The sequence below is a fragment of the Lolium perenne genome, chromosome 3 (genome assembly GCF_019359855.2).
Source record: "Lolium perenne isolate Kyuss_39 chromosome 3, Kyuss_2.0, whole genome shotgun sequence".
NCBI lineage: Eukaryota > Viridiplantae > Streptophyta > Magnoliopsida > Poales > Poaceae > Lolium > Lolium perenne.
In genome coordinates this window covers 137,937,878-137,963,028 of record NC_067246.2, presented here as the reverse complement: position 1 = coordinate 137,963,028, position 25,151 = coordinate 137,937,878, and the positions used below count along the sequence as shown (strand labels likewise).

The window sequence follows — 25,151 nt, the reverse complement described above, 5'->3', positions numbered from 1 at the left end:
AAAACAGTTGGAGACCAGGCTCTACCGCCTCCTTTCTCTTCTCGCTGGAATCCGATCGGGGGGAAAGGTTGGTGTGGCCGCCTGTTCCCTGGCGGCGGAGAGACGGCTGCGGGACACTGCGGCGCGCACGTTGAAGAAGGGAGGTCGGACGGGACCGACATCAATCACGATTGGGCGCACGGTGGGCGGCTATGTCGCCGGAGGAGCGGGGTCGAGAACGGGAGGTCGGTGTATATATATATATGGAGCAATGGTACGCCCGCTTTGCGCACGTAAACGCTACGGGCAGGTCCGTGCGAGTTTGGGATTCTTTTGTGGGAGGGCAAATCGGTCCGAAAAAGTGTTGGACCAAGGAAACAATCCTCCCTTTATTATTAGGTAAGGTATATAGATTATGGGTTTATATTATCCGGAAGGTTTTATCTTTCTTTTGGGAAAAACATGAAAAGTTAGCATCTGTCTCTAAGACGTGCTAGTATAATAAATCGTGAGAGATGAGCCAAGTTGAATTCCGGACAATCTCTAATTTCAGTCGCACAAGGCACAATCATCATCATCATCACGGATAGAGTCCAGGTAGATTCATGATCTCAGCATGGATCTGGACGGCGGTGACACTGACACTCCGTCCCAGGCTTTTTCCCTGCGAGACACGGTCCTCCCGGGCCCACAACCGCCGATAAGTACCCAGCGTGACGCCCTCCGGAGCCGCGTGTCGCGATCCCATTGGATTCCAGCCCCGTGCGCGCTGTCCGGCGGTTGCACCCGATCCTCCTCCGTCGCCCTCTGCCTCTGGGATTGGAAGGGTATAGAGGAGAGGAGAGGAGGGTCGTCGCCTGGTGGCCGCTCTGTTCGTCCCTCCGCTCCGGTTCTCGCCGTCACATGTACGTCCGTGTTTGCCCGCGCCCACAGATTCCCGTCTCTCCTCTCTCCGTAGCTCGATCTCGTCCTCGCGCGCGCTCATCCGCTGTTTTCTTTTTTTTTCTTCTGTTTCTTTCCTTCTTCGTGGGGGGATCGATCAGGTCCGTGCGGCGCGGGGGGAGTTCTGATCCGGATGGTGCAGCGCCGCGGCAACGCCCACGGACATGATTGATCACGAACGCGCAGGTCAGATCTCCTCTTCCATCTGGATCTTGATCTCCCCCCCCTCTTCTCTCTAGTGGACTGCCGGCGGGGGCAAAGGCGCGATTTTTAGGGGGAACTTTTCCCAAACCTCTCTCCCTCGGCAGATGTCAGTGGACTGAGGCGGGGATTGGGGTGCCCCCGTTGCGTTTCTGTTGAATTATGTGTAATCATCTGTATGTATGTAGGAGGACATTGGATATAGCGTGTTGCTTCTGCTCCGTGCTACTGTTAGATTTTTTTTTTTTTTTTGGGATTGTTCAGACCAGTGTAAACTAAATGGTGTCTACTAAATTGAAGAAAATGTGCTAACTAGTAACAAGCGCTAATAATGCACTGGTAATAGTGGTGCAGACTGGTATTCTTGAGTTGAGAGTGTTTTGCATTCGAATTGGTAAAGGGTTTGCGCTAAGCTGGAGTATGATGATACATAAGATAAGTTTTGGGATGCCGTCTTTAGCTCTGACAACAACCCTAAGTGTCCTAATAATTAACTTTGCAATGTTGATTCTACCATACATACATATTCTTATCTACTTCATCAATGCAGAGGAAATGCAAGTCAATAATGAGGCACCTCCAGGGTGTCTCAAGCCGAATATTTCTCCCTATAACCCTCAAGATCACAGAGGTGCCATTGAAGGGTTCCCTGAGAACGATGAGAAAAAGAATGATAGTAGTATTGCACTAGATAAAGTCTGGGAGGCTTCTCCACTCCCAAATCAAGGATTTGGCAGACCCTACTACCGCCAGGAGTTTTATGCCTGGCCACATTTGTATTCTGATTACCAAATGCTGCGGCAGCCACAACCGTATGGGTTTGAGAACCAATTTTATCAGATTAATAGGGACCACAGTTTTCCCATTGAGAAAAGAGTTCAGTTCCCATTCAAGATGTTCCCTCAAGGTTACCCTCATGACGCACAACTTCAGGAATTTCAATATTTTGTGGTTATCGACTTTGAAGCAACATGTGACAAGGAGAACAATCCACAACCACAAGAGATCATTGAGTTCCCATCTGTCTTGGTTAACAGTGCAACGGGACAATTGGAAGCCTCCTTTCAAACATACGTTCGGCCAGCATATCATCAAAGTTTGACTGAGTTCTGCAAGGAGCTTACTGGTATACAACAGATTCAGGTTGGTGCATATTCTAGATTTTGAATATTCCTATATTTCATAAATATAGCCAGTTAATATTATTTGTAAGGTTTTAACATGATCAATTGAGCTAATAGAATGACTGGGCAAGTATGTAGTATAATTATATAGAGTATAGATGGAAGGAACCAATGAGCTTTCATGTCAGCGTCATTATGTACACACGAGGAACCTAACTTGGTCTGTACCTTTTCTACGTATTGAAGTAAACTTAAAATTCGTATCCAATTGCGCAGATTCCATCAGCCAGCATTTATATTCTATTTCTATTTTAGATGCCAACTAAGATAAATACAATTGAAATCTACACTTCCACAGTTACATGTGTGGAGGGTTCCTCGCATCTTTTATTGGCTGATTCCATCATTATCTGACACAAGCCATTCGAACTTAATTGCATGCCAATCAGTATCTAGTTGGTTGCCCACACTTATTAGATCTCACAGCTAGCTTTCCCGTATGAGTTTGGTAGAAACGTTCTATTTCATTGCGAATTATTGATAACTTCACTGAGTCACCCTTTTTCAATTATTCTCTCTAGCCTGGTATTTAGTAATTTGCTTCTTAGGATTAAGTTTTTTAATGTGATATGAGCAGGTCAGGTCCAGCTTTTGGCAACTTTTGAATTTCTGTATGGACATGAGGGTGTGCATATTGCTAAAAAATATTACTATTTAACATCTCTCTGGTTTGATGTCTTGTAGTTAATTGCGGCATGCTGCAAAAATCATTTCTTTGTGTTCTAGTCGTGTAAAGGTAGTCTAGGGGAACTGAATACCGTGCCTAGAATAAATTGGTGTCGGCAAGTAGCTTGGATTTTTTTTTTGCCTGGGCAAAGCCATCCCTATGATTAAGTGTGTTCGCCTAGGATAAATTGGTGTCAGCTGGTAGCTTGGAATTTTTTTTTTCCACCTGGGCCAAGCCAGCACTGTGAGTAAGTGTGTTCGGCTGTTGACCTGAGCGTGTTAAATTTTTAAGCTAAACCGGTAATGTGGTTTGTTATTTATAAGCCCGCTACGCTTAATAATACTCAGACCATGGGGACACATTATATTGGCAATGGAAGAAAATGAGGTCTTCCTCTACCAACACTGGTTCCATTGTTAGGTAACAAAGAAACCCAAGTCTCCAATACATATCTGAACCTCACGATCAATCCACTGGCGCCGGAGCTGGAAATGGCCATGGGCCTCTCGGTGGTGCAGCAGGCCTTGGACGCAGCTGCTACAGAAATTGAAAACTGTGGTAGCCAAAGCTGGATGCCGCGGCAACACACCAGGGCCAGGGACGGAGCTTCGACAAAGCTGTTGCGTACCAGGATCATCTCTCCTTTGTCAGCATTGTCTTCTTTCTATACATTAGTCAAGTGGGATGAACTATTAAGGCTACTGCAGTTGATGCCTAGATGTTCGAATTTCTTAGGTCTGGAACCAGAGAACCCTGTCACTGTCAGTGAAGCGCGGGTGTGTAAATCATAAGCACTAGAATTACTGTGTTGCATTTTGGTTCATGTAGTTCTTCAGCTAATATGAGGGTGCCAAATGGTAGTGTATGTGACCTATGAATGGATGCCACATTGTTTAGGGGTACATGTTGTAGATTTGTGACCTAGTTTTATGAACAGGCTCCATTGTTTCTTAGGCCCACTTCTTATAGACGCATATTGATAGTTAAGTTATGTCAGGTCGTGGTGTATTGTTCCTAGCCTGGTTAAAAACAGTTCCCATCGTGTATTGGGCTTACTTCCGATAAGAAGCAGAATTGTATATCACCTCCTGAACTTGATTATTACTGGATTTTAAAACCTACACGGTGAAGCTAATCTAAGATCTATTTGCTGATTTTCGGCTTTGTACGGGTGGCGGGATATGCATCATTCATAGCGTTGGTTTGCCTGGAAAACTATTCTAAATTCGACAAACAAAATGTACCACACCCAGCCCCAAACTACTCTTAGGAAAGGTTTAATCAACTTACTAATCATGGTGGTATGCATCATCTTAGACAAAAAAGAGTACCATATGAAGGCCTTAGCTACTATTAAGCAAAAGGTTAATCACCTTAGTAATCATTGTTTATTCGAGCTTCATGCGAATGTGTCTGAGCTACGGGTCATTTGCACAGCCTATGCAGACGACTTGCGGTATCATCAAGGCACTATGGGTTCTGCAGACCTTATTTTGACCTTTGTTTGACCTTATGTAGATGGCATTTGCTATTATGAACCTCCTGAGGATATGGTGTCTCCTCGCAAAAGAAAAAGGAAAAGAAAAGATGGCAGGGTGTTTGTTACTGAACAGTAGGATGTACTCAGTAGAAGCTAATTGCTGCTGCTGACAATTCTATGGTGGATTCCAAGTGATGGTCAATGTTGTCGTTTGACTGTTTGTGGAAGCAGCTTCCATGATCCACCGATAGAGCCAATTTCAGCTTTTTCTGTAGATACTTCCAACAATGTGAGACAACAATAATTTCCAAAAAGGACGTCTTAGATATTCTGTTTCTGTAATCCACCATTGATGGGAATGTTGGGAAAACAACTTTGCACTTGGCATGCATACTCATGGTGAGACATGGGCCTTATTTGGCTAGACACTGATAAAGGGGCTTTATAGAAGTGTACTTCCCCTGCAAGATAAACTTAGCAACATTAGCTTTCTTAGCAAGCATAATTCAAGGTAAGCAGATGGATGTTAATGATTGACCTTTTAATTTGATGAGCTGTTAAATTCTCCGCTGTGTCATTTCTTATGGTGGAATGTAATGCAAAGATGGGTGTGAGACTGTGAGGCTGTTGAAAGTCAGCATTTGTTAAGTAAATCTGTATGCCACAAAAGTGAACTTTATATGTTCCTGTAAACCAGTTACTTTTCATCTGTGTACTCCCATCTTGTTCACAAAAGCATCTCTTCTGGACATTGATACAGTTCAAGAACACAATGTTGACTATAAAATTGTAATGCTGTCACCTTTTCTGAAACAAATATGCATATATGATTTCTACATATTCAATCAACCTATTTGATGTGCTGTCGAAATTTTAAAGCTCTACTACAGTTTTATGATGTACTATATTCAATCGGGCAATATAAGAAAAATTACCACTTCGATGAAGTCATATTTTGCCTACCTTAAAGAGAAGGTGTTCAGTGTATGGCCAAAAGTTTGACTTGTGTATTTGGTCAGTAATAGAGTTTGCATGTCTAGGTGGACAGAGGTGTACCGCTAAGTGAAGCTTTGCTCATGCATGATAAATGGTTAGAGGACAAAGGAATCAAGCACAAGAACTTTGCTGTTGTCACCTGGTCTAACTGGGATTGCCGCGTGATGCTGGAATCAGAGTGCAGGCTCAAGAGAATCAGGAAGCCCCCCTATTTCAACAGGTAAAATATATCTCATATTTACATGGCTTAGTGTGACATGCTGTTCAGTTGAGTTTAGTGGACCTATTTGTTTCTCAATCATGTGGACGGGCATGAATGTACAAATAATGCTACCCTCTCTCTCTTTTGCTTTTATTTGTTTGGTTATCATATTATTTTTTCCCTAACCATTTATGCATCACTAACCAGTAACCACATCTATTAGAAAACTCAATCTTCACCAAGCCTTAGTGGTGGACATTATTCCTTCGTGGCTTTCTCAACCTTGGTATTTATTAATCTGGTGCCAGTCAAATTATGCTTTTTGAAAACTAGGATGGTGCAGTTATCGATTATTTATTTCTTCGGTGTTCAAACTGTATGGCTTTGCAATTTATTAAAACAATTGACTATGATAAAGTAAGTCTAGTGTCTTCTGTACAATAGGAGTAGACCTGCTTCACTGACAAAGTTTGAGAGGTCGATTTCATCGGATGTAATCATACACTAAGTAAAATATTTATGGGTTCGTTTGGTCGTTTTCATCGTATCTCGTAGCTCAAAGGATAATATCCTCTTCAGTCGTACACTTGTCCTGGATGGCATGGTATGATTTGACCAACCAAACACTTGGATGGGGCTGATGCTCCCATGGATGCTCATCCTCCAGGGCCGTACCTGAGAAAATGGAGGCCCTGTGCAAAACCAAAATTAGGTCAACCATTGGCAATAAAGAAAAACACGGTTTTGTAATATATATATCATGTTGGTGGTACAACTTTTGTTAAAAAAGTTATTACCTCCGTTCCGAAATATAAGCCCTTTTTATAGAAAGCTAAATTATCTTTCTAAAAAGGCTTATATTTTGGAAGGAGGTAGTACATCCTAACAAAAGGTGATTATCAGAATTCAAAAGTACTAGCAGTACTACATATTTTGGGAGAAACTGCCATCCTTCTAGAGTTAATTCGGTGGCATCGATAGACAGACGAGCAAGGAAAGAGAGAAAGGTAGATGTGTGCGTGACTTCAGGGCCCTCCCTTTGGAGTTAATTTGGTGGCAGATTCCAAGGCAGCATTAAGCGAACGTACAATAGGGCAACGTCAGCCTTTCCTTAGAGGTGCCACTTCGGTTTTTTGCTTAATTGGAGAAGAGAGAATGAAGAGAGAGAAGGTTGTCTTCCTTTAGCTAAGGGACCATCTCTTATACTAATAAGGGAAAGCTATTTTCTCCATTGTACCACATGTCTTCCCTTATCAACATAATTCCCTACAAAAATTTAGTTAATTACTGTATCATTAATTGGTAGGAATGGCTATAAGAGATAATGCATTGTATGACTTACATCTATTGTCTTCTCCAGATGATGTGGCAGAGTAAGGGAAGGCATGCCTTCTCTACCATTGTACATGCCCTAATGCTCAATGCATTGATTAGCCCCAATTAGAAGTAGTAATTTGGGGGCCCTCCTAATTTGGAGGCCCAGTTGATCACTCTGCACATGCTTCAAACACGGGCATGCCATCCTTGCCTCCAACCTAACACTATCATTGTACTGTGTCACAATATGTCAATTCTAAATGAAATTAGAGGTGCTTACTGCTTAGCAGTAGCACCAAGGCTGTTGAACCAATAATCTAGGCCCTTGTTATTCTCTTTTTGATCAACCATGCAGATTATGAGATGAAGTGAAACAATTGTACATAGCTTTTAGGAGTTTTTAGCTGCCCACTTTCCCTGTTCTTTTTGTTCTTCAAAAATATGAATGTTTGGAGATTCAATCTAATTCATGCATCATGAATGTATAAAACTTTAGGGCTTGTTTGAAACGGAAGAAGCTTGCATGGAATTATTTCGATTGTGTTCCATATAGGTCTTTAAACTTCAACTTGTAGATGTTGATATTTGTTACCAGAAAGTTCTTTGAAAAAATGGAATATATTCTCAGTGTACATACTTTACATTGCTTGCTAAAGGGATTAAATAGGTCACTGAATCTTCTTTTCTCATATTCGACTGATTTTTCTGGGGAGATGATTAAATTGATAATCAGTAAATAAATTTCTACACATGTAAATAGCTATCTTTCTTCATATCTTTCCCCTTATACGACGAGTCATGTTTCAGCCATTTGTGCAATGCTTTGTATTTTGACTAATAATATGCGCAAATTTTATCAGGTGGATCAACTTGAAGGTCCCTTTCCAGGAAGTGTATGGGGGTGTGAGGTGCAACTTGAAGGATGCAGTTCAGTTAGCTGGCCTCACGTGGGAGGGTCGTGCCCACTGTGGGCTTGACGATGCGCGCAATACTGCTCGCCTCCTTGCGCTGCTGATGCACCGGGGCTTCAAGTTCTCCATCACGAACTCGCTTGTGTGGCAACCAGCCCCACAGTCAATAACGTGCCAGCCATCCCCTGACCGTTCTCCAGATCCCACCCTATTGCAGCACAAGGCAAAGGAGATGCTGGGACCTCATGTCCAGGTTAATAATAATCCATATGCTGGCAACATCGCAGGAAAGGAGAGGCCAATGTACTGCTACTGCGGAGTGCTGAGCAGGTGGAACATTGTACGCAAACCGGGTCCCATGCAGGGGCGGTATTTCTATGGATGCGGCAACTGGACCGTGGCAAGGAGGGCCATATGCCCGTACTTTGCGTGGGCGTCGTGAATAATAACGACGCTCTGCCCCCAGCGAGGGCAAAGAGGCCTGGTGCTTTTAACTAGGGGAGGCTACTAGTCGCGGTTGCTGGGCCTCGCCGCGCCTCCCCCATGGTACATATATGATGATATATGACTTTGCTCATAAGACAATGGGAGTTGACTAGGTAGTGTCTAACCTGTCATACTGACTTCTGTTGATAGAAGAGAGTGGGGATCAGATGCTGCTTAGGATGCTTTTTATCTGCGAATAAGTCTGTGGACTGGTTTTTAACTTGAATCGAACTTTAGTAGGTGTGCTTTGTGCAACTAGATCATCGAAGTGTGGCTTGCGTGTGTGCTGAAAGAACAAGTATACACATGGAACATGAATCGTATCTGAAGATTGAAATAGCAGTAATCCAGTTTGTGCTAGCGTTATCCTTATTGAAATGGTATTCTGTTTATTCAGGGTAGCAGCGAGTTCTCTACCCCTCCCTTCTCTTTTTTGCTTGAGTTTAACACATGGCTGCGGGGAAATTGCCCTTCTGGGACGAGCTTTTGTTGGTGAATCCTTCGGGATTTCTCCCCTAACAGGAAAAAATATCTAAGTCGTCAGTTCTCTTAACTGCGAGAACAACAGCTGTGTATGCAGGAGGTCGCATCTTCAGTATTTCCTTTATATGGAAGGGTAATTCTTGCCTGTTCAAATCCAACCGAAATATTATTTTGTCATACAAAATCATGATGACAATACTTTTCTGGCATAGATGAAATATGTTTCACTTAGTTGAGCCATATAAATACTCCATAAGATTCCTTCTAGACTGCAAGCACTCATATCAATTAGTAGTTACATATTTACACTGGAAGAACTTGGCCCATCGAGTAAATACATAATTTACACTAAAGTTGTCTTGGAATTTGATTACCTAATATGCACAGATGAACATGCACTGTTTTGTTATGTATTTATCGAATTGATGAGTTTGCACCCCATGAAATTGTAAGCAGTAAACCAAATTCACTTTTCGTTAATTCAGAAGATAGGCAATGAATTAGCCACATTTTGAACGCAATGCCTAGCAAAAGCACCGAAATAAGCAAAACAAGCCAGAAAATCCCCTACACTCAGCCCAGAACCATGCCATGCCCAGAACGCTATATATCTAGTGAGGTCCTGGGATGCGAAAACCACCGCAACAGCTGAAGAGAAAATGGAAGCATCGTACAGTTCAACATGGAAGTCCATAGCTCAAGTTATCATTATACGCATATTCGGAAAATAGGTACATAGGTACGGTGGCCAACGGTTTTCTTTCGCGGTCATCCAAACAGGCACCGGTAGTCAACAGTTTATGGTTGCTGAATGAAGATGCGTCAGGGGTCAATTTACTTCCTCCATACCAAATAGATTGTACAAGAGGGGTGAAGCTTTTGTGCAAATTAACTAAAACAAGTTGTCGTGTTTCCTCTGGAAGCTCCGTTATAGCTCTTCTCAATTGGCATACGAAGGAGATGCTGAAGATGTGAACTCCTGCATAAACATTAGTTATCCTCACAGTTACAGCAAATGTACGCCTAATGCACAATAATAAATTATGTTCTAAATACTCCTTCAAGGCTACGCAGGAGCTTGCCCCTTTTCACACAGTACAACTTCGTGCACGCACCGTACCTATGTACCTATTTCTCAAATAATACAATCACTTGTGAGTACTATATATATCACCTAGTTAAATTGAACAACGCAAACCAAAACGTACTCACTACTACGGGTGGCAAGCAATTCAGAGGAGGGCCTGACCAAACATGGCCATCCCCAAAGCTTCACTCCTTGCCATTCTCGGCTGTCTCTTCTTTAGTTCTGTCCTCGCAGCTCGTGAGCTGAATGACGACTTATCCATGGTAGCGAGGCACGAGGATTGGATGGTAAAGTATGGCCGCGTCTATAATGATGCTGTTGAGAAGGCGCAGAGGTTCGAGATATTCAAGACTAATGCTCGATTCATCGACTCATTCAACGCTAGTGGTGGCAAGTTCTGGCTCAGCATCAACCAATTTGCTGACATCAGCAATGGTGAGTTCAGGGCAACCAAGACTAACAAGGGGTACATTTCAAGCACGCTGAAGGTTCCTACGGGATTCAGGTATGAGAATATGAGTCTTGATGCACTCCCGCCAACGGTGGACTGGAGGACAAAGGGTGCAGTTACCCCCGTCAAGAATCAAGGCCAATGTGGTAAGTAGATTTAAGATACAAGTGAATTAAATATACATATTAATCTTTTAAAACAGAATGTTGTGTATGATTGCATATATGGAAACACAATCATTTGCAGGTTGTTGTTGGGCCTTTTCTGCTGTTGCTGCAACAGAGGGCGTTGTGAAGCTAAGTACTGGCAACCTTATCTCGCTCTCGGAGCAAGAATTGGTGGATTGTGATGTTCACGGTGAGGACCAGGGTTGCGAGGGCGGACTCATGGATGACGCTTTCAAGTTCATTATCAAGAATGGAGGCCTCACTAAGGAGTCTAGCTATCCATATTCCGCGACAGACGGCAAGTGCAAGAGTGGTACTAGCAGTGCTGCAGTGATTAAGAGCTACGAGGATGTGCCTACCAATGATGAAGGTGCCCTCATGAAGGCAGTGGCAAGCCAACCTGTGTCAGTTGCCGTAGATGGAGGAGACATGATATTCCAATTTTACTCTGGTGGTGTGATGACTGGTTCCTGTGGTACTGATTTGGATCATGGGATTGCAGCCATCGGCTATGGTACAACAGATGATGGTACAAAGTATTGGTTGCTGAAGAATTCTTGGGGCACAACATGGGGCGAGAATGGATTCTTAAGAATGGAAAAGGACATTAGTGATAAGAAGGGCATGTGCGGCCTTGCCATGGAGCCCTCTTACCCCACGGCTTAGTTAGGCCATGAAATGCCACATATTTGAACAAATACACTAGATTGAATAAATGTATGTCTCTTGTTCTACGGTTGTATGTCCATATGTATCTGCTTGTACATTGTGTTACGCAAATGCAGTTTATGTATCTATAGTTTTTGTACAACTCATGAGTCATGACTACTATGAAATTATGTTGAACGTGGTAAGATTGATGAACAATTTATGGTTATTATATTTCCGGATAGAGGGCTGTCCCTTCCTCTTAAGTCGTAGTTAAGAAGGTCCAAAAAATGGTGCTGTGGGATGTATATTCAAGAATAAATTATGTTACTTGGAGTGTTTTTTGGCAGAATTTTGAAGTTAGCATATTGGCATATTGCACGCCAACTGAAAGATAGATATAACCCAAAAAAAGAAGGAAAGATAGATATCAAAGAAAAGTCTATTTGTTTAAATCTACCAGTAGTCAAGCAAGCCGAAATAGTTTGGGATACAGGGTCAATGATAAGTATTTTTCTGTGGCAATGGTGCATTATATAGGCCATTGGATTGATTTTTGGGCTCTAACTATTGAAGCAACACCGAAAAAATGGCCTGCAGCATGGGAACACAAGTATAAAGTCAAATGGAAGAGGAGGTACTTAACAGATCAAAAGATTGGGCTACGGCCTACGGCAAGCCAGCAAGTCATGCGATTCTTCGATTATGGAGAGCTACTACGATTTGTTTGATTTTATTTCAGTTTGTAATACAAGGTTGGAAGTATTTTGACGCTTTGTTTCATACCTTCACCGTGACTGTCTACCTTTGTGGTTTCTCCAATGAAATCAAATTGTTCCGTTTTAATGTATTTTATTTTGGCCTGGCTTCCTTCGTGGTTTCTCCAATGAAATCAAGTTTAAATTACCTGCATATATTAGTAGTGGTTAGGTTTAAACCTTTGAACAATATTTAATCTTGCATGTGTAATATATTTTTATGATACAAAATCATAACAACTAACAAGTATTTTGGAGTATGAATTTAACTCGCCAGCTTGACTCTGACTGATTCGTTGGAGTATTTTCTTTCACTATTAGCTCAGAATAAACCAAAATAATATGTTTAAAACTTTTTATAACAGTTAAAGTACCAACATTGCTCCACTCCACTGAAACGTGATATCCTCAGTTTAATTTAACTATACAAATTCTCGATCTAGCTCCCTTCACATAGACTCAACGTCGTTAGATTGGTTGATGGAGAAGGAGAACAAGATATTTCACTTGCACACTATTTATTTTCCCTCTTTCTTAGTAGAAATTAATCAATAGGTCATCCTATTGATTAATTTCCTGAGACAGGAGACCCCCTGTCACCGTCATTGTTCGTGCTGATCATGAACACGCTCAACCGAGCATTGGCTAAGGCGATCGAGTTGGGGATTCTGCGGCGCCTGGCACGGCGGGAGCTAGCCACAACGGCGTCGCTTTACGCGGACGATGTGATCATCTTCTGCCATCCGGATGAGACATAGTTGCGCGCTATCCGCGGCATTCTGGAGCTCTTTGGACATGCGTCAGGCCTGCACACCAACTTCGCCAAATGCTCGGTCTCTGCGATTTCCTGCATGGAGGATGTGGCCAATGCCGCTGCCGGGGTGATGGAGTGCCAGTTGGCACCCTTCCCTGTCAAATACCTCGGCATCCCACTCTCCATCCGTCGGCTACCGGGTGAGGCGTTCCAGCCCGTGGTGGATTGTCTGGCTGACAAGTTACCAACCTGGAAAGCATCTATGATGCCCAGGGCAGGTCGCTTGGCGCTGGTTAGATCGGTGTTGGCAGCTATTGAAAGAACATCTCTCACATTATGTTTTGTGTGTTTGATGTCAATATATATGATACACTAATGTTTGTTTAAGTGGTACAGGGATTACATAGATATTTATTCATGTGTGTTGGATTTGATCGTCTGTCAAAAGTATTCAGAAAAAGTTGGCCAGGCCGGATAATCCGGGCCGGATATTGTTGAAATATCCGGCCCCCTGATTTTGGCTAAGTCGTCGAGGAAATGCAGCTCTGTATGGGGGCCAGACATTTGCCCGGATAATGTCCCGGTATTGTACCAGGGCCGGATTATTCGGGCCGGATATTTTGGAAATATCCGGCCCCCTCGTTTTTGGCTAAGGACTGGAAGAAATGTGAATCTGTATATGGGCCGGACAATGTCACTCTTTTGTCCCGATGGCCGGATTATCCGGGGGCGGGGGGGGGGGGGGGGGGGGGGATTATCCGGCCCTTACTTAGGCCGGATTATCCGGCCCCCCGGAAGCAGCAACGGCTCAATTTTGAGAGGGGGTATAAATACCCCCCCTTCTTCTTCCTTGGTTGCTTGCTCAATCATTACACAAGAAATCTGCCAAGCCACCTCCATTAGAGCCACCTCAAGAAAGTCAAGATTTGCAAGATCTCCTTCCTCCCCCAACCAAAGCTCTTGATCTTTGGAGATTCGAAGGAGAAGACACCGATCTACATCCTCACCGAAGCGTTCTTCATTTCCCCCTCTCTTGTTTGAGGGATCTCATGCTAGTGTTCCTATTTGGTTCCCTAGTTGATTTGTGTTGATGTATTATTGTTGATTGTTGTGTTGTAACAGATTTGGGAGCCTCCAATTTGGTTGTGGATGTGTGCCCCAAGAACCTTGTAAAGGCCCGGTTTCCGCCTCGAGGAAATCCCTTAGTGGAAGTGGGCTAGGCCTTCGTGGCGTTGCTCACCGGAGATCTGAGTGAAGCCTTCGTGGCTGTTGGTTTGGCTTTCGTAGCAACCACACTCCTCCAAACGTAGACGTACCTTCTTGCAAAGGAAGGGAACTACGGGAATCATCTCCGTGTCATCGCGTGCTCCACTCTCGGTTACCTCTATCCTATTCTATCTCTATATTGCTTAGATATATCTTGCTTAGTTGTTAGCCTTGTCATATAGGTAAATTCACTTAGTTGCATATCTAGATAATTTACCTTTTGTGTCAAGCCTAAATTGAAAAAGAACTAAAAATTGGTTAGCACCTATTCACCCCCCCCCCCCTCTAGGTGCGGCATACGATCCTTTCAATTGGTATCAGAGCCTCGGCTCTTATTTCGGGCTTAACCGCCTAAGAGTATGCCGGACGAGGAGTCCTCGGAAGGGGCGGCCAAGATGGTCTCCGTGGAAGACTTCAATTCGTTGAAGTCCTCCATGGAAGCCCAAATGGAAAGCATGAAAAAGATGATTGTCGAGCTTTTGGCTCCGGCCCTTCCCAAGGCTCCTAGTGTAGAGGTTAAAGACACGGGTGCGTTAAATGAGGGAGAGGCTTCAGACTTACCCTCATCTACCAAACCCGTGGAAGGTGATAACTTAAACACTATCAAATCCCCCATTGCATCTCCCAAGGGAACTAGTGAAAGTGAGAGCTACAATCGAGTACCTCCACCTTTCCAATCACCCGATATACCGGTTCCCCATCCCCATTTGAACATTCGGGGAGACCCGCCTAAGTTTTCTATTGAAAATTTCGATACTTGGCGATTTGAGTTCCGCTCTCATGTTTGTAGTGCCTCCAATGAATTATGGAGAATCATCATGGAGGGCTTCAAGCCATACAACCCCGACAAGTTGACTAGAAGAGAAGCGGTTGATAGTCAACTCAACAACACCGCCTTGCACATGATTCAAACTAGTGTGGGGACAAAGGAATTGCATCGTGTCCGGAACTACACCACCGCCAAGGAAGCTTGGGATGGTTTGACCGCTAGTTGTATTGGAAGTGAGAGCACAAGGAGGAACAAGTATAATGCTCTCAAGAATAAAGCCGAAGGGTTCATGAGGCTACCGGATGAAGATCATGAAGACATGTATGGAAGACTTCTCACCGTTGCCGATGCCTTCCGGATTATTGGTGCCACCCACATCAATGATTCTTGGATCAAGGAGAAGTACATTGAATGCATGATGCCATTTGTACCCATTGATGTCAAGACTCTTGTGGGAAGGGAATGCTATTCCTCTCTCACCTCTCAACAAGTCGTGCACGAGTTGCAAGCTCTCAAGGTGCCTGAGGAAACCTCTCATGATTCTCGCAATCGTGCTCTTGGGATGGCAAAAGGTTCCAACCTTGCCTTGGTGGTCAACTCCGTTGAAGAAGTGATTCCTCAAGAATCTTATAGGGCATCTTGGAGTATGACCTATCCGGAAGATTTGCAATGCCACTACCATGATCACATGGCCTTCCATGCAAAATCCTTTTGGGTTGATCCCTCCAAGGCCAAGGAAGACAACATCAAGAGGAACAACAAAAATGGGTTCACTAGCTTTGGTCCAAAGACAAGATCATGCTACAATTGTGATGACAAGCGCCACTTCATTGCCGAATGCCCCTATGAGAATAGAGAGCTTCATAATGGGAGGCTCATTCCCAAGGACAAGAGCAAAGACTCAAAGGGCAAATATTCAAAGCCCCTCAACAAGAAGTTCTACAACAACAAGACCAAGAAGGGCAAGAGGCCCTCAAGAGTTGTGCTAGTAACAAGGGAAGAATATTCTTCCGATGAAGTTGAAAGTTCTAGTGGTGATGAAGATGAAGAAAGCTCAAAGGAATTGGCCGCCATCGTCACCACCAACACACCCTCTTCATCTCTCTTTGAATCTCCCAATGAGAACCCTCATATCAAGAATTCACATTGCTTCATGGCAAGGTCCTCCTTGGACACACCTATTGTGCTATCAACTCAAGAAGAGTATACCTCCGGAGATGATGATGTTGATGATGAAGAAGATGCAACCTCTAATGGATTGGTCGCTCTTGCCTCCCTCTCCACTAACTCTTCATCACCAAGTGAATCCCCCAATGAGGTCATTCATGTGGAGGAAGAAAGTTGCCTTATGGCTAAATCTTCCGAGGTATCATCTCCTAACCCCTCTATGCCTAGCATTGCTAATGATCTAGGGGTTGACCCCGCTAGTCTAAAAGTGAAACAAGAGATGCTAGAGTTTGATGAGTTCATTAGTAACCTACAAGGTAACACTAAGAAGCATGTTTCTAGCCTCATGGTTCGTATAGCTCAACAAAATGATATGCTTGAGAAAAAGGGTCAAATAGAGAGAGAAGACTCTCTTGAAATCCATGCCCTTAAAAATGCTCTTGAGGAAAGTCAAGAAACTATAGCTTCTCTTGAGGAGAGGCTAGAAACTCTTGAAGAGCCTCAAGATAAAATTAACAAGCTCACTAAAGCTAGAGATCTTGCTAGAGCTAAGACTAAAGTGCTTATAAAGGAAAAGGCCAAATTTGGTGTTGATCATGAGAAACTTGTGAAGGATCTAGATGAACTAGACAAGGCTCACAAAGCCTTGAAGAGTGAATACACTCTCCTCTCCAAGTCTTATGAGCAACTTCAAATTAGGCTTGCTTCATATGACATACCTAGTACCTCTACTCCTTCATGTGATCATGCAAATATAATTGAGGAAAATGCTAGGTTGAAAGATGAACTTGCTAGGACCTCCTCTCCCCAAAGTAAACTTTCCTTGGATGATCTTTTGAGTAAGCAAAGGTCAAACAATGGGAAGGAGGGACTTGGTTTCAATGCCAAGGCTAAAAAGGCAAACCAGAAAAAGACCAAGCCCGCACATGAGAAAGCTAATGGTGAACCCCGAAAGGGCAACACCATTAATGATGATGGTGCGGGAATAGATAACCCTCACTATGTTCTCTTTAAAGATTATTATGGTGATGTTTATGCTAAATATGTTGGTCCATATGATGGTTATGTTGCTTGGTCTATTTGGGTTCCAAAGACCCTTGTTGCTAACAAAAGAGGACCCATTGAAAAATGGGTACCTAAATCCAAGAATTGATCTCATGTAGGACTATGCCGCCGGAGGTTCAAAATGGGTACTTGATAGTGGATGTACAAGTCATATGACCGGCGGCAAGAACCTCGTCAAGGAGTTGAGGCCTAACATAAATGATATCACCGTCTCCTTTGGCGATAATTCTACATCCGAGGTATTGGGTTTTGGCAAGGTTGTGGTTGCACACAACATTACTCTTGTGGATGTCATGCTTGTCAAAACCCTTGGTTACAATTTGCTTTCCGTTTCCGCCCTTGGCAAGATGGGTTTCGCCGTCTTTATTGATAATGATATTGTGGTCCTCTTGTGGAGCAAGACTCTAAAAGTCGCATTCGTTGGGTATCGAGAACACAACTTGTATGTGGTGGACTTTTCGGGGACCACCACGTCAAGTGCGATGTGCCTATTCGGAAAGGCGGACGTGGGTTGGTTGTGGCATCGCCGCCTAGCCCATGTCAACATGAGAACTTTGCAAAGTCTTCACAAGGGGAACCATATTGTGGGACTAATGGAAAATGTGTCTTTTGCCAAAGATCGTGTTTGTAGGGCTTGTGTTGAAGGCAAAATGCATGACTCTCCGCATCCAAGCAAGACCATCATCTCTTCCAAGAGGATCTTGGAGCTCCTTCATGTGGATCTCTTTGGTCCCGTTACTCATGCAAGTCTTGGTGCGAAGAAACATTGCTTGGTGATTGTCGATGACTACTCAAGATACACTTGAGTCTACTTTCTCAAGACGAAAGATGAGACTCAACAAATATTCATTGACTTTGCTACCGAGGTGCAACGCCAACACAACCTCCTCATTATGGCAATAAGAAGTGACAACGGCTCCGAGTTCAAGAACTACACACTCAATGATTTTCTTAGTGATGAGGGGATTCGTCATCAATATTCCGCTGCTTACACCCCTCAACAAAATGGTGTTGCGGAGAGGAAGAACCGGACTCTTATGGATATGGCAAGGTCTATGATGGCGGAGTATAAATCCCGCTATAACTTTTGGGCCGAAGCCATCTCCACCGCTTGTCACTCCTCCAACCGGCTCTATCTCCGCAAGGGCTTGAACAAGACTCCATATGAAATACTCACCGGGAACAAGCCTAATATCTCATACTTCAAGGTGTTCGGGTGTAAGTGTTTCTACAAAATCAAAGGGGTTCGTTTGTCTAAATTTGCTCCTAAAGCTTTGGAGGGTATATTTGTTGGTTACGGTGCCGAATCTCACACTTATAGAATCTTTGATGTATCCTCCGGGATTATCATTGAATCTTGTAGTGTGAAGTTCGAAGAAAATGATGGCTCCCAAGTGGGGCAAGTTGATGTTTGTGCAGGTGATGAAATACCTCAAGATGCCATAGTAAGAATGGGTGTGGGATTTTTCCGCCCCATTGAGGGACACGGTGTGGCGTCTCGGGAAGGACTATGCTCTACCACGGTGGAGCCCTCATCTTCTCAACATCAACAAACCCCATCAAGTGAAGCAAATGATGCACCAACCCAAGAACAAGAACAACACCCTCTCTCTAGTGTGCAAGATCAAGGACAAGATCAAGGACAAGATCAAGGTCATGATCAACCAAGGATTCATGATGGTTCCGACGAGTATCCATTTGATATTTGCTCCGCACCAAATGATGTCCAAGATCAAGCACATGATGTTGAGCACTCACAAGAAATTGTGGTTGCTCAAGTGGAAGGTCAAGACGGGGACCCAAATGATCAAGTTGATCAAGTGACACCTCCAAGGCCAAGAAGAACCAAGGAGGAGATCGAGGCCCGTCGTCTAGCAAGAAGAGAAAGGCAACTTGAGCGTCTTGAACACACTCACGACAAGGTTCTTGGTGATGTAAGGGCAAAGGTTTCCACAAGAAGGCAATTGGCTAATTTTAGCAACCATCATGCTTATATCTCCTTAGTGGAACCCAAGAAAGTATTTGAAGCCCTTGAAGATTCGGATTGGTTGGAAGCTATGCACGAAGAACTCAACAACTTCAAGCGCAACAAAGTGTGGACTTTAGTAGAGAAGCCAAAGGGGTGCCGCAATGTTATTGGCACTAAATGGATATTCAAGAACAAGCAAGATGAGTTTGGGAATGTTGTGAGGAACAAGGCAAGATTGGTGGCTCAAGGGTTCTCTCAAGTTGAGGGAATTGACTTTGGAGAAACCTATGCTCCCGTGGCTCGTCTTGAGTCCATCCGTATCCTTCTTGCTTATGCATCGCATCATAACTTTAAGTTACAACAAATGGATGTGAAAAGTGCATTTCTTAATGGTCCTATTCATGAAGAGGTTTATGTTAAGCAACCCCCGGGGTTCGAGGATCTCAACTTCCCTAACCATGTCTACAAGCTCGATAAAGCTCTTTATTGTCTCAAACAAGCTCCTAGAGCTTGGTATGAGCACCTTAAGGAATTATTGGTAGACCGTGGGTTTGATGTTGGGCTAATCGATCCCACTCTTTTTACTAAGAGGGTCAATGGGGAGCTTTTCGTTTGCCAATTATATGTTGATGATATTATCTTTGGCTCTACTAACAAAGCTTTCAATGATGAATTCTCAAAGCTTATGACCGATAGGTTTGAGATTTCTATGATGGGAGAGATGAAGTTCTTCCTTGGTTTTGAGATCAAGCAATTGAGAGGAGGAACCTTCATCAACCAAGCAAAATATCTCAAAGACATGCTCAAGAGGTTCAAGATGACCGAGATGAAAGGTGTTGCCACTCCTATGGTTACCAAATGTCATCTTGCACTTGATCCCAATGGTAAAGAGGTGGATCAAAAGGTATATCGCTCCATGATTGGATCCTTGCTTTACCTTTGTGCATCTAGACCGGACATAGTGTTGAGTGTTGGTGTGTGTGCAAGGTATCAAGCTTCTCCTAAGGAGAGCCACATGATAGCTCTCAAGAGAATCTTTCGATATTTGGTTGATACCCCAAGATATGGTATTTGGTACCCCAAAGGCTCAAGTTTTATTCTCAATGGGTACACCGATGCGGATTGGGCGGGAGACAAGGATGATAGGAAATCAACCTCCGGGGCTTGCCAATTTCTTGGTAGGTCCTTGGTGTGTTGGTCATCTAAGAAGCAAAATTGTATATCTCTCTCCACCGCCGAAGCCGAATATGTTGCCGCCGCAAGTGGATGCACTCAATTGTTATGGATGAGGCAAACTTTAAAGGAATACGGTGTCATTTGTGACAAAGTGCCTCTATTATGTGACAATGAAAGTGCTATCAAGATTGCCTATAATCCGGTGCAACATTCAAGAACGAAGCATATTGAGATCCGGAATCATTTCATTAGGGATCATGTTGCCCGGGGTGATATTGAACTTATCTATGTTCCTACCAAAGATCAACTTGCCGATATATTCACGAAGCCTCTTGATGAAGCAAGGTTCACTTATTTGAGGAATGAGCTAAATATCATCGATTCAAGGAGTATAGCTTGACCATCTTGCAAACACACCTTCGTCTCAAAACTTTATTTGGTTTAGATGTGGGCATGGAAATAGGGGGAGTGCGGTTTAAATTATTGAGCTATCCCTCCCCCCATAATGCCAACATTAAAGATTTCATTCTCGTTATATCATATGTTGATATGTGAGCTTAAATGATGAGTATTGGTTTGGACCCAAGATATATCTTCGCGGTGCCATACCATAACACTCATATATGGTGGCCTAGGCCACCACACTCTTCTTCGTGAAGAGTTGGAGTTGTTTGGATTTTCATTGGATTTTATTGACATCTCCATGTTCTTATGGGAAATCACTCTAGTTTGGCCTTATTTGCTCATATCTTGCAAACTTGAGTGACCATGTACCATTAACAGTTTGTATCTTCTAAAACCTAAGCCTACTCTCTCCTATAAGCCATTTCCATCTTGCTCATTTGTCATGTTTGGTAAAAACTTGGAGTTTGAGGTGTTTTCGGTCGGATGATCTTGGTTGCTCCATCTTATTGGTAAATTTGCACCTTATATGTGACGTGATACATTATTGTATCACATATGGGTCATGCAAATAACCAACGAAAGATGGGCCGGATTCCCGGTGATTCTGGAATTTTCCAGAACCCCGGATAATCCGGCCCCAGGCGACCCCGGAATATCCGGCCCAGCCGGATTATCCGCCCTAAGCTAGGGCCGGATTATCCGGCCTGGGCAGATCCTGAAAGGGTTGAGGTCGAGGCCGCGGGGGGCAAAACGGTTCACACCTTCCCCCCCACGCGCCTCTCTCCTCTTTCTCCTCTCAAGACCGCCGGATCTCCTCCTCCTCGCCGGAGACGCTCCGTCCGCCCCCTCTCGGAGTTCTTGGGTGGATCGGGTGCATCTCCTCCCTAGCTACCTTCTCCTCCAAGCGGTTTCCACAATGGATGTGGGTATGATTCACAATCTCTAACCCTAGATGTTGTGTTTTATATGTGCTATTTTCTTGGTGGAATTGGTGTCTAGTTGTTCCAAATCACGTGTAGTGTACTCCTCTTGCATGCTATGAGGCCGATCTAGTCTTAGACAAGTTTTTGATTGAAAATCTGCACATCTCGCAGGGCCGGATTATCCGCCCCCCGAGCAGGCCGGATTATCCGGCCGGGCCGGATTATCCGCCCCCAGGGGACACCGGATTATCTGGCCTGGAGCTTCATCGCCGCTGCAGTTTTGCTTCAATCTATCATGTCTAGATTTGTACCGACTTATAGCATGTTTCTCGAGTATATTACTATATCTTACATGACTTATGAGCATTACCTTCTCTTTGCTTCCCGCCTTTGCTTCTCACAGGTGGTGCTTCTCGGGGTGGTCGGAGACGCCAAAGGCATGATCGATCTAGTGACGAGTTTGCACCCAATGCACCTCGCAAGTCCGTCACTTCAAGAAGGAAGAACAAGGAAGTGAGGGAGAACTACAAGACCATGGATCCAGTTTCTTATTCCGCTATTCGCTTGAAGAACTGGTATGAAGATGTTCCAAGGGATGAAGAAATAGAGGGCAGGAGATTCTGGTGCATGGAGCAAGTGTTTATCTACAAGGACATCTATGAGCCTATGAAGAATCTGAGACCCATGCAAGCTATCAATGTGGACATTCTGGCTGAAAACAATCACTTTGAAGATGCCATCTGGGTAGCTGGAAGAATGGGCTTGAAAGATATCATGAAGATTCTATGTGACTATAGCCCGTAGTTGGTGAAGCAATTCTTTGCCACTTTGGCAATCAAGAATGATGAGGAACGCACTTTGGAATGGATGTCTGGCTCCACTCACTGCAGTGCCACTCTGCGCCGTTTTGCTGGTATTCTTGGAGTTCCTATTGATGAGGGTCGTCGTCTTCATGGACCACAACAGACAGATAAGAATGCTCTTGCGAATCTCTATACCTCAGCGGGAAGGATTGGTTATACTAAGGGGCTGCTCCTCATATACAGTCAGTTGCTCCGGTTCTTTCGGGCAACCATTTGCCCAAGTGGTGGTAACAATGATGCTATCCGGGGAGTCCTTGTGGATCTTATGCACCTCAGCTTTAAGTGTGCTCGTGATGGTAATGAGGTGCGGGACTACACTCTTGATATCATGGACTTTATCTTCCATGAGATCCGTGATGCCATGGTCTCCCGGACCACCATACCTTATGCACCCTACATCCAGCTTCTCATCAACAACTCAGAATCGTGAGTGAAGAATTGAGTGGGTATCCGTTGGTGAAGCACCATGTCAAGAAGGCCTACAAGCTTAAGCCGGTCTCTTCACTGCACTGCACCTGACTCTTTCATGGGTGATGCTCGTTCTAGTGGTGTTGCTCCTGCTCGTCATCCTGATGTCCCGGCTATGAGGAAGGAAGTGACCCGGCTTAGTTGGTTTCAGCGTCACATCCTTTGCATGAACATTGAGATCCATAAGGAGAACTATGCAGCTAGCCGTGAGCGTTCTGAGATTAAGCATACTCAGGCGGTTATTCTACACAAGCTCAGCGGTGATCAAGGTCCCCCGCCTCAGCCTCCAGTTCACCAGGGTTACAGTGGATGGCACTCTGCACAGGTTCCTTGGAGTGATCTTGATGATTGCCTTCAAAGGTCCAACACCTCTCGTCGTTCTCCGGATGCACCTGACACTGATGAAGAAGAAGAAGAAGAAGAAGAAGAGGCGCAAGAGTCCGATGATGATTATGCCTCCGAGTGATTCCCATGGGACGTGTAGCATCGCGCTTGTCCCCTTTTTGGCGTCTCGATGCCAAAGGGGGAGAAGTGTTCTATTAGGATTCTCGGGGATTTGCATGGTTTGGGCACAAGCATATGCGTTTATCATTCTTATATTGCTTGTGTTCCCTCTTATTTGAACTATTTGGTTTGTTTGTGTGCCGTTCAAAACTATGTGCTATGTGGTGTGAGACATTGTTATGGTTTTCGGATTTCTATTTGTTGAGATCAAGGATATTACATTAAGTGTGATGCTATATCTCCGCATTATATATCTACACATGGGTATGATCTCTTGCATCCTATCTCAACTTCATATGTGTCAATGTCTATTGTTAGAGCTCATGTTGGATATCTCTTGTGTTGAGGCACCATACTCCTATGTGTTGTGTATTTGTATTCAAATGCAAATTACTTATATGCACACATGTAGGGGGAGGGCCTCTATGTTTTGCCATCATGCTTGTCTCTATAGTGATTCCCTTGCAAATCCGTATATTGTCATCAAACACCAAAAAGGGGGAGATTGAAAGAACATCTCTCACATTATGTTTTGTGTGTTTGATGTCAATATATATGATACACTAATGTTTGTTTAAGTGGTACATGGATTACATAGATATTTATTCATGTGTGTTGGATTTGATCGTCTGTCAAAAGTATTCAGAAAAAGTTGGCCAGGCCGGATAATCCGGGCCGGATATTGTTGAAATATCCGGCCCCCTGATTTTGGCTAAGTCGTCGAGGAAATGCAGCTCTGTATGGGGGCCGGACATTTGCCCGGATAATGTCCCGGTATTGTACCAGGGCCGGATTATCCGGGCCGGATATTTTGGAAATATCCGGCCCCCTCGTTTTTGGCTAAGGACTGGAAGAAATGTGAATCTGTATATGGGCCGGACATTTGGCCGGACAATGTCACTCTTTTGTCCCGATGGCCGGATTATCCGGCGGGGGGGGGGATTATCCGGCCCTTACTTAGGCCGGATTATCCGGCCCCCCGGAAGCAGCAACGGCTCAATTTTGAGAGGGGGTATAAATACCCCCCTTCTTCTTCCTTGGTTGCTTGCTCAATCATTACACAAGAAATCTGCCAAGCCACCTCCATTAGAGCCACCTCAAGAAAGTCAAGATTTGCAAGATCTCCTTCCTCCCCCAACCAAAGCTCTTGATCTTTGGAGATTCGAAGGAGAAGACACCGATCTACATCCTCACCGAAGCGTTCTTCATTTCCCCCTCTCTTGTTTGAGGGATCTCATGCTAGTGTTCCTATTTGGTTCCCTAGTTGATTTGTGTTGATGTATTATTGTTGATTGTTGTGTTGTAACAGATTTGGGAGCCTCCAATTTGGTTGTGGATGTGTGCCCCAAGAACCTTGTAAAGGCCCGGTTTCCGCCTCGAGGAAATCCCTTAGTGGAAGTGGGCTAGGCCTTCGTGGCGTTGCTCACCGGAGATCTGAGTGAAGCCTTCGTGGCTGTTGGTTTGGCTTTCGTAGCAACCACACTCCTCCAAACGTAGACGTACCTTCTTGCAAAGGAAGGGAACTACGGGAATCATCTCCGTGTCATCGCGTGCTCCACTCTCGGTTACCTCTATCCTATTCTATCTCTATATTGCTTAGATATATCTTGCTTAGTTGTTAGCCTTGTCATATAGGTAAATTCACTTAGTTGCATATCTAGATAATTTACCTTTTGTGTCAAGCCTAAATTGAAAAAGAACTAAAAATTGGTTAGCACCTATTCACCCCCCCCTCTAGGTGCGGCATACGATCCTTTCAGCTATTCCGCTGCATCAGCTCATGGTGTTGAGTTTCAACAAGAAGGCGTTGAAACAGGTTAACAAGATCCTACGAAGCTTCCTTTGGGCCGGTAGGGCAGAGGC

The 25,151-nt window shown here is 44.1% G+C and overlaps 2 protein-coding genes across 3 annotated transcripts; both read left to right on the top strand.

Moving 5' to 3' along the window:
• The first annotated feature begins 724 nt into the window (after nucleotides 1–724).
• Nucleotides 725–8,725, top strand: LOC127342558 (uncharacterized). 2 transcript variants are annotated; one of them, XM_051368533.2, is made up of 5 exons: nucleotides 725–884; nucleotides 1,023–1,107; nucleotides 1,673–2,265; nucleotides 5,494–5,669; nucleotides 7,829–8,725. In XM_051368533.2, exons 2-5 carry the CDS (start codon nucleotides 1,086–1,088, stop codon nucleotides 8,319–8,321), a joined length of 1,284 nt encoding a protein of 427 aa, XP_051224493.1. In that variant the 5' UTR covers nucleotides 725–884; nucleotides 1,023–1,085; the 3' UTR covers nucleotides 8,322–8,725. The 2 variants fall into 2 exon arrangements, with proteins under 2 accessions (XP_051224493.1, XP_051224494.1); XM_051368534.2 differs by lacking the exon at nucleotides 1,023–1,107 and having other exon boundaries at nucleotides 732–884.
• A 1,100-nt stretch (nucleotides 8,726–9,825) lies between these two features.
• On the top strand, nucleotides 9,826–11,321 carry LOC127342559 (senescence-specific cysteine protease SAG39). Its single transcript, XM_051368535.2, has 2 exons — nucleotides 9,826–10,532; nucleotides 10,633–11,321. The coding sequence occupies exons 1-2, from the start codon at nucleotides 10,103–10,105 to the stop codon at nucleotides 11,217–11,219; spliced, it is 1,017 nt and encodes a 338-aa protein (XP_051224495.1). The 5' UTR covers nucleotides 9,826–10,102; the 3' UTR covers nucleotides 11,220–11,321.
• The last annotated feature ends 13,830 nt before the right edge of the window (nucleotides 11,322–25,151 follow it).

Excerpts from the sequence above, each read along its gene's own strand:
- LOC127342558 (XM_051368533.2), top strand. The coding sequence starts at position 1,086 with ATGATTGATCACGAACGCGCAG. Across the intron at positions 1,108-1,672 it reads GATTGATCACGAACGCGCAG|AGGAAATGCAAGTCAATAAT; the intron begins GTCAGATCTCCT and ends TCATCAATGCAG. Across the intron at positions 5,670-7,828 it reads AAGCCCCCCTATTTCAACAG|GTGGATCAACTTGAAGGTCC; the intron begins GTAAAATATATC and ends AAATTTTATCAG.
- LOC127342559 (XM_051368535.2), top strand. The coding sequence starts at position 10,103 with ATGGCCATCCCCAAAGCTTCACTCCTTGCCATTCTCGGCTGTCTCTTC. Across the intron at positions 10,533-10,632 it reads CAAGAATCAAGGCCAATGTG|GTTGTTGTTGGGCCTTTTCT; the intron begins GTAAGTAGATTT and ends AATCATTTGCAG.